This window comes from Barbus barbus (genome assembly GCF_936440315.1).
Source record: "Barbus barbus genome assembly, chromosome: 13".
In the NCBI taxonomy this organism is placed as follows: Eukaryota; Metazoa; Chordata; class Actinopteri; order Cypriniformes; family Cyprinidae; genus Barbus; species Barbus barbus.
The window spans coordinates 28,547,107-28,560,184 of NC_136741.1; the positions used below are offsets into that span (position 1 = coordinate 28,547,107).

The 13,078-nt window shown below is 40.9% G+C and overlaps 1 protein-coding gene across 1 annotated transcript in view; it reads left to right on the forward strand.

Moving 5' to 3' along the window:
• The first annotated feature begins 8,911 nt into the window (after positions 1-8,911).
• The window catches only part of LOC306879070 (angiopoietin-4-like), a 39,133-nt gene continuing 34,966 nt past the window's right edge, over positions 8,912-13,078 (forward strand). Inside the window, exon 1 of the mRNA XM_079431762.1 lies at positions 8,912-9,648. Coding sequence (XP_079287888.1) covers positions 9,334-9,648 — 315 coding nt within the window. The 5' untranslated portion in view covers positions 8,912-9,333. The remainder of the gene's footprint in view (positions 9,649-13,078) is intronic.

A 13,078-nucleotide genomic window follows, 5' to 3' on the forward strand; every position in this document is an offset into this window, starting at 1 on the left:
AAATCAGAATAATTCACAAGTTATTCACATCAGTTAATCCATCAATAAATGCTTGTGAAGCAAAAGGCTGCATGTTTATAAGAAGCAAATCCATCATTAAAACTATTATTATATTAACTTTAAACCGTCGCTTCTGGCCAAAATGTGGTTGAAGTCCATAATTAATAACAACGCTTCCTCCAATGAGAAAGTCCATTCCCTGTTGTCCATTTAGATCAAAATCAATTAAACATATTTGTTTAGAGCTGTTTATACTCTTTTGGTTTGTAAACAGTGCTTGATCGGTGCATATTTCTCTCCTGATTCAGACGAGACAACATTTTAACTATAGAATCAATATTATGGATTATGGAGTTAGTATTTTAGTCAAATTTTCATTTATTGATTGAGCGCTGTAATTCTAGCACTTCAATAAGGTCTCTTTTTAAAGCCTACTCAGCAAAATATAAGTTTCTGTCAGCCTAATGAAGGCTTTTATGAGGTCTTTAATGCACTTCCATGGGCAATCATAAACGCTACTGAATCATTCCAGGGGAAGAGAATTAATCATCCTTATCATCACACTCAGACAGGGCAAACTGAGAAGTTGTCATACTGTTCTGATGGTTTTATTTTTGTAAGGCTTCAAGAGTGAGTGTGTGTGTGTGTGTGTGTGTGTGTGTGTGTTTGTGCAGGTGGAGAACATTACTGAGAGAGTGAGGCACGTCTTGACCTAATCTTTGAAAATGAGAGCGAACAAGAGTGGAAAAAAAAGCACAGATTGCCATAAAAACGTATAATTATGGTTTATATACATCAGTATTGTTTTCAGTTCGTCTAATCTTACAGACATAAATGCTGTCTGAATAAATCTTCACACGTGTTTGATGTCTCAGAGAGAGATTTTTATGTAGAAGAAATTGCCAATATGTAAACAAATATATTCTTAATTAGTTTTCAAATTCCACCATTTATCACCTTTGGAGTCGTGCGTATGTTTCTGACACATGGTGGCAATTTAAAGAGTTTCTCAAACATTTTAGTCGTATATTTGTGAGGTAATTCCTTTGAAATCAGGATTGGCACAACAAACCTTGCACATGCATGCATGACCTAAATGTCATATGTTCCTCAAAATCACTGTTGTGTTTCAACAAAGCGCGCTTTGATTCAACAGAGGCTGAAAGAGCGAAATTAACCTTTAGGATCATTAACTATTATCATCATCTGTACTATAAACAATAGAGTAACTTGGAACCACAAGTGCATGCATGATAAATCAGCGGTTTACTGATAAATTATGCAGACAATTTCTAGTTGGAAGCTGACGGTCCCTTTAGGCATGATAAGAGCTTTCATTATGAGTACCAGCAGTGTTAATGCTGCAGTTTCAGACGTCAGACCCCCAAAAAACATAACATTTCCCCCAACAATTACCTTGGGTGGGAGTAGTTTGGGTCATGCCTCAAAGTTTACTTTGTGGGACAACTGGCAGGGTTATGTGTGCCTTCAAAAGAGAAATTAGAAGGCATTTTTAATAACATTAACTATTTTTTGTATTTTTAAGTATTATTTCAGTAATATTTAAATTTTTAGATTTTTTAATTTTAGATTTTCTTTTAATATTTTATCTCCCAAAACACTTATACAGATAATAAACAAATAATTTAAAAAACATGCAAGAGAATTAAGTAAAATAAGTAAACAAATTAAAAATAAATAAGTTATCCTAAAAAGTTAAGATCTAATATTCTATTAAGATCTATATTAAATTAAATGTATTTATATTTCAATTAAGAAAACAACTCAATGTGAAGTACAATGAAAATAGAAAGAAATTAAATCCATATAACTTCAGTAAGATTAGTTTTTAAACAGAGAACTGAAAAACAATTAAAACAAATAAGCATGCATAAAGGAATAAAATAAAAACTATCCTATAAAGAAATGTCTTAAGATCTAAGATGCAATTAAAATGAATTAAATTATTCAAATTTAGAATACAAAAAATTTAAGTAAAGTTAAAACAGAATGATATTGTCATGGTGCACACAGCAGGGAGGAACGAGGAACACGAGACAAGGAGTAAACTCAAAATACAGTCTTTAATAACTCCAAACAAGACAGGGCAAGACAGGAAGACCAGGGAGTAATGAGTAGACCAGACAAAATCTAACAGAACAGACAGGACTTAAATACAAGGGATAATCATATATAATGAGACAAACACAGCTGGACAAGAATTAACTAATAATCACATTTAACAAGGACAGGAAACAAACCAAATAAGGAAACATGAGGCGGGAACACATGACATACGCGACAGAGGACTGACAGATATGAAATTCTTTTAAATTCATATAACTGTAAGTGTAGTTCCCCCTAGAGGGAACTCACACTGCCTCTGTAACGACACTTTGGGGAACCCCCTCAGCGTAGCGCATCTGAAGCATGAATGAAACTATTCCAATCCTGAGGGCATCTGAGGGTTCCCCCCCCCCCCCCCCCCCCCACGGGGTGGAGCGATTGAGGTCGTTTCCACCTCGGAACCCTCAGGAAATCGATGTTGGGAGGCTGATTCCCTTAGTAGATTATATATGCGCATGGCAATGCATTCCGAATATATCTCCATGGGTCCTGCGTACAGTAGAAAGGGGGTACAGACTGCTGTTTGGTTACCGCCCCCCGAAGTTCAATGGGGTGGTCTGGACTGTAGTGCACCCAGAGCAGGGTCAAGTGATGGAACAGGAAGTTCACTCCTTGTTGGTGAAGGAGGCAATAGAACGTGTTCCTCCGCCAGCCAAGGAGTCCGGGTTCTACAGCCGGTACTGCATAGTTCCAAAAAAGGATGAGGGGTTGAGTCCAATTTTAGATCTGCGGCACTTGAATCGTTCTCTCAGGAGATTCACATTCAAGATGCTCACTATTCCTACCATCGTGAGTCTGATCAGATCCGAGGACTGGTTTGTCACAATAGATCTAAAGGACGCATACTTCCATGTTTCCATCATTCCTTCTCACAGGAAGTTCCTGAGGTTCGCTTTCGGGGGCAGAGCGTTCCAGTACTGGGTTCTTCCGTTTGGACTAGCTCTCTCCCCTCGCACTTTCACCAAGTGCATGGATGCAGCTCTAGCACCACTGAGGCTTCAGGGCATCCGTGTGCTGAATTATATCGACGACTGGCTTATACTGGCCCAGTCTCGGGAGATGGCATTTCGGCATCGAGATGTCGTCCTTGGCCACATTCGAAGCTTGGGGTTGAGACTCAACACGAAAAAGAGTGTGTTGTTGCCCGCCCAGAGAACCACTTCCTGGGGGTGGTATGGGACTCGATAACGATGCGGGCACAATTGTCTCCCGCTCGTATAGAGTCCATCCTGGCGAAGGTTTCCAGGATAAAGCTAGGCCACGCTATCACTGTAAAGCAGTTCCAAAGACTGCTGGGGCTCATGGCAGCTGCGTCCAACATAATACCTTTTGGTCTTCTGTACATGAGACCCCTACAGTGGTGGTTGAAAACCAAGGGGTTTTCCTCGAGAGGGAATCCGTTCCGTATGATCAAGGTCACGCGCCGATGCCTTCGTGCCCTGTCCATATGGAAGAGACCTTGGTTTCTGTCCCAAGGCCCAGTATTGGGAGTGTCATTTCGCCGAAAAGTTATTTTGACAGACTCATCCCTCACGGGTTGGGACGGCCGCTTTACCAGTGGTCTGTGGCAGGCCCGGCATTCCTCATGGTACATAAATTGTCTGGAAATGCTAGCGGTCTACAAGGCTCTGAGGAGCTTTCTCCCAGATCTCAGCAGTCACCATATCCTAATATGAACAGACAATATGTCAGTGGTCTCGTATTTGAACCATCAGGGGGGTCTGAGGTCGTGCCCTCTGTGCAGATTGGTGCACCACATCCTCCTGTGGTCCAAGGGGAAACTCTCGTCTAGTCATCTCTCAGAGCGATGTATGCCCCCGGGGACCAGAATCGGGGAGTAGACGTCCTGTCGAGGCAGGGGTTGAGGCCCGGGGAATGGAGACTTCACCCCGAGGTGAAGTCGATATGCGAGAGGTTCGGCCCAGTGGAATTGGATTTGTTCGCGTCTCGAGAGACGACCCACTGTCCACTGTGGTTTTCTTTCAGGCATCCAGCTCTGCTGGGGTTGGATGTCATGGTACAGACGTGGCCGAGGCTACGCCTGTACGCTTTTCCCCCGATCGCTCTGCTCCCGGGAGTTCTGGAGAGGGTCCGGAAAGGGTCTATTGCTGGTAGCCCCGTTCTGTCCGGCCCGGGTATGGTTCTCAGACATCATGTCACTCCTGGCAGGCCAGCCTCTGAGGAGGGATCTGCTGTTTCAGGCAGGGGGCACAATTTTTCACCCTCGCCCAGAGCTGTGGAAACTGTGGGTCTGGCCCCTGAGGGGGCGCAGTACATAGAGGCTGGCTTGTCGGTTGGAGTGATCGAGACCATACTCAGTTCTAGGGCTCCCTCCACAAGGAGACTGTATGGCCTAAAGTGGAATGTGTTTTCTACGTGGTGTAGAGAACGTGGGTTGGACCCAGTTAATTGCCCGGTGGCTTCAGTGCTGGAGTTCCTCCAAGATCGTTTCTCTGCTGGTCTTACCCTGTCCACACTAAAGGTGTACGTGGCTGCCATCGCGGCTTTCCACGCGCCTTTAGATGTTGGGCATCTGGGGAGGCACCAGCTGGTCGTGCGTTTCCTCCATGGTTTATGGAGGATGAGGCCTGCGACTCGTTCCAGAGTCCCAACTTGGAATCTGGCTGTGGTCCTGGAAGGGCTGTCACTTGCCCCCTTCGAACATATCGAGTCGGCTACGGCAAAGAACCTGACCTTTAAGATGGTCTTCCTCCTAGCGATTACTTCGCTCAAGAGAGTGGGGGATCTCCAGGCCTTGGCTATCTCACCAACCTGCCTGGAGTTTGCCCCTGGAGGAGTTAAGGCCATTTTACACCCTAGGCCCGGCTATGTGCCCAAGGTGCCAATGGCCAGTGGTTCTTCAGGCCTTTCGTCCTCCGCCTCATGTGTCGGCGGAAGAAGAGAGGCTTCATCTTCTCTGCCCTGTCAGAGCTTTGAATATCTTTATTCAGAAGTCTTCTCATTGGAGGAGGTCGGAACAGTTGTTGGTGTGATTTTGGATCACCCAAGAAGGGACTTCCTGCTTCCAAGCAGACGATTAGTAAATGGATTATTCAGGCTATTACCTTGGCCTATCAGGTGCGCGATTTGCCTTCACCTGTGGCCTTGAGGGCCCACTCTACTAGAGGCATGACATCCTCTAGGGCCCTCCTTTCAGGAGTCCCATTGCAGGAGATCTGTGATGCGGCTGTGTGGTCCACCCCGCATACTTTCATCAGGTTTTATAGCCTGGACCTTCCCTCCACGCCGGGTGAACGAGTGCTCTCGTCCTAAGTTGTGCCTGGTTCAGCTTCACACTAGGACAGGCATGTTTCGGGGTGGCATAGTGGGTATACGTTCCCCAAAATGTCGTTACCGATGCAGAGTGAGTTCCCTCGAGGGGGAACGTCTCAGGTTATGACTGTAACCCTTGACTGAGACACTGCGTCTCTTTGCCACACCTCTCCATGCCTGGGAGTGGCTTGCTTCATCGCAAAAGCTGACTCTATTGTGTGCCGGTGTCCCTTTGTATCTTCTGAGTATGCCGTCACATGTTACGTCATGACGCAACACCAATCAGGATTGGAATAGTTTCATTCATGCTTCAGACGCGCTACGCTGAGGGGGTTCCCCAAAGTGTCGTTACCGACGCAGTGTCTCGTTCCCTTTCTCGGGGAACAAGGGTTACAGTCGTAACCCGAGATGTTTTTAATTATACTTTTTCTCATAGAAATAGATCAAATGGGCTATTTCTTACGTTAAACGATTAAACATCAAATGATCTTAGCAAAATAACAAGCAATATTTGAAATTGATGTCCAACCTTTATAAGGAAGTTTACATAAAAATGGCAAAGGAACATCGGTGAAAGCGGCTTACATCCCCATCTAAACAAAGCTGCAGGGCAAGAGGTCCTCCAGAGACACCAACCAATCGCAGGGGGTCCAACAAAGTCTGACAAATCGCATTTGAGGATCCATTTGGACTTTTATCTCATTCTTGACCTGTACATCAACCCTTTTAATTGACTTATTTAATATATTTTTTATTAGGATTATTTCTACAAAATCAGGTCTCTATGATTCATTTACGTCTTATATAACCGTTCCGTAGATAGAAAACAATCTACACAATTAATGCAATTAAACGCTACAGTTTGAGGGATGACAGGGGCTCCATAAAAGGGCAACACTGGAACTGTCCAGAAAGATGACCGTGAGTGAATTTTCAGGGCAGATGATTTCTGACAGGGAGCTGTTTTCTCTCCCCTGGTCATTTCTGGTCTGAATTAGGCTCTTTTTATTGTTGTAAAACTAAAATTCTACATTAGGTAACTAAATCCAGCGGCCCTGACTGAATCAGGCCAACAGCCAAAGCAGTGCTCATAAACTGCTATTGCATTGTATAATGTGACATTTCCTGATTGAAGAATAAGTGGGCGGCTGACAAATAACATGAACTTTTGTTCAACATCAAGATTTTAGGATAAAGTCATCTGCATGTGTAAGGGAAAATATGTATTTTACAGACTTTAAAATGTTCACCAGGTCAAACTCAAGTGCCATTTGTGTGCCTTGTGTGTCCCCATGACTTACTACTGATATAATGAACAGGATATTAAAATGATTCACATAATTTAACATATTTAACACAGTGAAGTGAGAAATGCAAAGTATCTTTTAACTTAAAACATATGTAAATGTCTGTTTTTCAATTAGCATTTGGCAGTTGCAATTTGCATTTTGCATTTGAATTATTTTGTTTTATTGAAATTAGTATGCAGTGCTTTCACTGTCTATGAGTATTTTTATTGCTTGTATATGAACATTATTTAAACATTATTTATTTTTTGCCACATTATTCAGACAGAAGTAAGTTTCTTTCCTTTAAAAAAATATTTACTGAACAGTAATATAAATATTGACACATATGGGTTATGCATTATTAGAATTAAAAATAAATAAATTCTATTTATAATAAAATAGAAAATGCATGCATAAAAATGTTTAACTAATAAAAAGTGCTGATTTAGAAGGCGTTTAGCATGTTATACTACAGGACACTGCAAGTCAACTACACAGTTTACTCCAGTTAAATTACATAACATTTAGTGGACATTAAAATGTAGTCGCTCCATGGCAATATCAAAGGGTCAGGATTACATAGATGCTGGAAGTGGTTCAAAAACCCTGATCTGTACCATAAAAGAGCTATGTCAATCCTGCCAAGCACTTAAACATAAAACTGAGCTGGAGTTCAATAAAACACAGCTACCCTTGAGTGGAGGAGAGCTATGCGCAACGTGTGAAAACAAACATTGGATCAATCCGGCTGTGGTATTCCCAAAGGAAAGGTGAAAAGCTACGTGTAAAGTGTCACCTTCAGAAAAAGGGCCCTTAAGTTTGTGTAATTGTGAGGAGCATTCTGGCATTGGCTCTCTCTATCGCGTGTTTCCCATGAAGATAATTCTGGGGAAAGAGTTTGACCTCTATCCCCAAGAGCACAGCCTCACCACAAAGTGAACCAAAATAAGAATTATGTAAAAATAAACAAGTGGGTAAGGGGCATAGTGCATTAAAAAGTCTCATGAAAAGTAACATCAATCTGCAGCCTGAAATAAGCATGCAAAAATCTTATCTGGAAGCTAAAAATGACTTCTAAAAATAATCTATCTATCTATCTATCTATCTATCTATCTATCTATCTATCTATCTATCTATCTATCTATCTATCTATCTATCTGGGCTGGGGTTGATGGGGTTCCCCTCTTTTTTCGCTTTCGCTTTATATAGCTTGTAAAAGCGTGATGTGCATTTTACTTTCACTTTCAAATTAGTGGCAATTTGTATTCGTATTCAAAACTTCCAAGATCACCTTAGATAAACGGCAAAAGTCAACAGGCTTTTCAAAATCCAAAATATTGCCAAACATGCATTTTTGCATTTAATTTCTAAACTAAATCTTCCACTATCATCTTGTCTGTCTCTCCTCACTCTCCTCGCGTGAATGAAATCTAATCTATGATGCGACTGTCGTTCGGCACACTGTATTGAGCAGCCGCATTCAGTTTTTAATTGAAGTGTCTGTTCTCCAACTGAACTAAATTATTTTTATTACTATAAAAATAAAAACGTGGGGGACGATGCCGTGATGGGGGATGGTGCCGTGGTGGACAAGTGTTGCAGCTTAACACCGGTATCACGCCAAGCAAAGCCTACTATCTATCTGTCTGTCTCAAACACCAACATTCAAAGTTTTGTCTATAAAAAAAATTGTGAATCTTGTTAAAATTACAGTTACTGTTAATTTAATTAACTGAGAGTTGACAGAAATTAAAGTCAAATAATGGACTGCCCACAGTGAGTATAGATCATCCACAATACACCAACCAGGAAATAAAAACAAACTTCCATCCAAGTCTTTATTTCTGTCCAGAACCTACTGTAACATGCTCTTGAATTACATTTACTGTAATTTTACTGTAAAATAGTTTTTGTACTTCCTAACTATCAAAGTGCAAATCCTACTGCTTTTTTCTACTTAAGTTCAAATTCTGAAATATTAGAATTTAAAAGGCATTCTCCCTCCATTTCTCAATGGTGCACAACCCTTTATTACTTAGAGAATTATGTGGAGAATTTTTCATTAATGAGCAAAATCTGACCCATTACCAATTTCGGAAAAGGGAGAAGAACGAGAAACTCTTTATCCTCCAGGCCACGGGGGTGAGGAAATGCTGCAGAGGAGACGAGAGACAGAACGTGTGTTAATAGACCTCCCTCAGCCTCCCCCCGCTCCTCCACACACTCCCTCGCTCTCAGATAAGAGGGCAGAACTCTCTCATTCCGGTCATTTCACACACCGCTCTGGGATAGGAAGGAAAGTTCTCCTCTTTTGTTTACTTTTCTCTCGTGTTAAAAGCCTGCAGATTGGGAGACTCATTGAGACGGGCTGTCTCCGCTTCTCCTTGAAATCTTTCTTTGCCTTCTTATCTGTCTGTGAGAGTGTGTTGTGGTTACTCAAGGCTCAGTGCCTGTGTTCATTTCTTCAGGGGAACCTCGTGAAAACCAGGAGCTTCTGATCCTGCAATCCAACTGTGAAGCGAAAAGAGTCAAAAAAGCCTCTTCATCTCCATCCAACCATGTGTTCTTCCATCAAAAGAGTTTGAACTACTGAGTTGGCACCTTCTCTTGACTGCAGGTGGCCTTTGCTTTTGCTCCCGCTGTCATGAGGTTTGCCAGAAGCGGTTGGCATTTGGCACTGCTGCTGGCGTCCGTTGGCTTGGTGAGTTCCGGAAACGGGAACGGTCAAGGGAGACGCGGGGGAGGCGAGAGGCGGAGGAAGCTTCACCGCGTGCAGAACGGCCAGTGCAGCTACACCTTCATCCTGCCGGAGATGGAGAGCTGTCAGGGTGGAACGGAGAAGATGAGCGGGACCAATGTGGTTCAGCGGGACTCCCCGCCAGCGGACGGCGAGTGGCCCGTTCAGAAGCTGCAGCATCTGGAGTCGGCCATGGAAAACAACACGCAGTGGCTGCAGAAGGTGAGAATGACCTCATAATGAGACACAGGTGACTGGCGTCATTACGTAATTCACTTCCTCAAACCTGGCAGTATTTCAGTCGGGCTGTAATGCTGCCTTCAAGTCATGTCGGGAATGATATTTACGAGTTGCACGCATATATTTTTTTAAATTCTCAGCTTTCCAAGTCTGAGGAATGTCTATTGGCAGAAGCAATCTGTATTTATCATTATTAGGTTTAAATTGTTAATGTTGACTGTGCAATTTAATTTGTACACAATTTAGCATACTGATGATGAAGAATAGCTTTCCAGAAATACTAGCCGGTTTAAGAGGTGTCAGGCTTGTGCAACAAAACTACACTTCCCATCATTCTCTATGGCAACACTAGAATGCCAAAATAATACAAGATAATACATAAGTTACTCACCTAATGTGCATCTATTGGTGCACTAGCATAAAAAAGTGTTGTCTTTGAGAAAAAAGGAAAAATGTATATGAATTTGGGCTGTATTGCTGCCAGTGTTTCAAGTGTAGGTGTAATGCTGCCTTCTAGTCATGTTGGGAATGACTGTATTAATGACTTGCAGACACATTTTTTCAGTCCTCAACTTTCCAAGTCTGAGGAGTGACAAAAAAAAAAGACTATGGCAGAACCAATTGGTATTTATCATAATTAAGTTTCAATTGTTAATGTTGACGGTGCAATTTAGTTTGTACTCAGTTTAGTGTGATGAAGAATAGAGGAAAAGCTTGCCAGAAATTACTACTCATTTAGCTGGTTTATAAGGGGACAGGCTTGTGCAATAAAACTACACTTCCCATCATAAATTACTTACCTAATGCACTATAAAACTAATGTTTTGCTGCACTATAGCATCCAAAATGCTTTGTCTTAGAGAAAAGTTAATGAGTTCAGAAGTCGACCAATATTCTAAATATTTTCAGACCTTGAACACTAATTGTGACTCACAATTAAGAACTTACCAGAAGGACTTGAAGGCAGCCTAAAAACTGCATTGGTGCATTGCATTCTGACAAGGAAAATACAGTGCATCAGAATTTAATATTCGATTATAATTGCTATAACAATATGCAATGTATTCTGCATTCGGTTCTTATCAAAAAACAATTATTAGCCTATAATTCTTTGTATAAAATGAAAAATTAATTGTCTAAATAAAAAGTCAATTGTTCCTGTAGTTGAATGTGGGTCTTAAGCATAATAAAATAATTAAAATAATGACCAAACTGCAGATTTTATGATGCATTGCATCATTTAACAAATTATCGTAATCAAACTGAATACCGATCAGAGAAAACACTTACACCCCTACTTCAGATGTGAAGACCTGTAGCCCATTTGTATTCAGATGGGTGAACTGTTAGGGTGCAGACGCTGACCAGATGGCCAGATGTAGATGTTGGCTGAGCTGGTTTGAGAAGCTGAGCGATGCAAATACATTTATCAAAATAGAATGGAAAGAAGTTCTGGTTGGATACTCAATACCTCATGGTTTCCAAAAAGACGACCCGTTGAAAGGCGACTGAGCCATTTGACGGATTCCAAGACCTCCAATGCTTTTGGAACTGTCATGTGTGATTTCCATTAACAGGACTCTATTTGCAGCTTCAGCTAAGTGCATTGACTAAGCACCATTTCAGACATCAAAGTGAGCTTGCAAGAACTTTCACATCTGAATAAATAGATGAAACACTCATTTCAGTAATAATACAGAAGTGGCAATTAAACAGGAGCCAGATGACAAAACCAGAGAAGCATTTGATCTGCATAAGTGACTGCAGAGTGATTTATCACTCCATTCAAATGTGAAGAATGCAAGTTTTTATTGGCACTTCAAGGGAACTTTGCTCAGTGACATTAATTGAGCTAATGAATAGATGAAGTGTCGTGGTCTAGAGTGAAAGTTTGCTGTGTGTGTGCATGTTTTGCGTCTGCCTATATGTATTCAGTGCACCACCCAAGTTGACAATCAATACGGCTCAAAGGGAGACGGCTTGCACCTCCACAGGAAAGTGATGTGACCCTTGACTCCGTTTAAGAAGAGGTCAGATTGCGATAAGTGTCATTTAATTATAAACACTTGCTGCTCTAGTTACATTCATGCTTTTTAAATTAAATTGGTGGTAAATAACAAGGAGCATGAAATACTTAAAAACAGGTGTATATCATCAATTCAATAAATCACTCATTCAGTCAAGATGCAAATATAAAAATAACTAAATTTCCTTTCTCGGTTGTGCATTTACACACAGTAAGATCCAAAAGTCTGCACTATTTCATTTGTATTGTCATTTGTAAGAAATACTGAAATTCAGGTAATTTTTTTTATTTCTGATGTTGTAGTTTGTGATGGATAAAGAATATATATTTAGTTAGAAAAATCTAAACGGAACACTTTTTTGACATTGTTTACAACTTAAATGTAATATAAAAAATGTACATAGCTTAAATATGAATATTTAATAATAAAAACAAAATATTATTTATGTAACAATAGATTCTACATAGCAATATTTCATCAAAAATGTATATACAGTATATACAAAATATATATATATATATACAGTAGTCAACATTTGAAGTGGATCAAAAAAGTTAATAAAAGTTGTCCTGACACTTTAAATGTTGACTACTGTATATATATATATATATATACTAACAAAACAGGCTAAATGTGCTTGAATGTTAGGTATTCTGTCAATTAAAATCCTTTGAGGGCCTGGTACATGTGTTGCTCCGGCTGTATAATTGGGTAAAATGTTTATGGAGGAGGAGTGTTTAGTTTACTGGCAAATGACTGAAACTAAACGGATATGCCCTCTTAGATTGCTCCTGCTGCTCACCCCTTACCTGATAACTGCATTCACTGGGAGACATGCCATGTATCTGACTCCATTAACAGGAAAGAGAGGAGAGGGGAGGGGAGGGGAGGTATATGGACTATATGAGTGTATGGAAAGCATGAGGAGCCATTTGAAGTCTTTGCTTATTTTTTGTGTAATGGCCATGGACCAAAGATCTCCCTGGAAAAGAGTTCTTCAAAGGCCAAGGGATTAGCGATTGTACGTCCCATTTAGAGCAGCTTGAGATATGGCAAAGCCCCAGACCCCTTTGAGTGGGAGCCTCACTGGATGCTGTATAACAAGAAAAGAACCTTCAGAGCATTAAGCCAAAAAGCTGAATTCTGAATTGAACCTTCTCCACTTCTATTCACAGGCTTTTTTGGCTTAATGCTTGATTGGCATAGAAACAAAAAATACATTGGCGCTGAGGAAAAGAAGCAATTGTTAACGTGAAGCTGTGAAAACATCTTTATTTAACAGCATAGCGCTTTAAAAAAAGTAGCACTCTTTTATTATTCATGCATTAGTGGTGGGTATATAGCAGTGATTCTTTCTGCATGTTACATCGTTATACCAGGTGGTG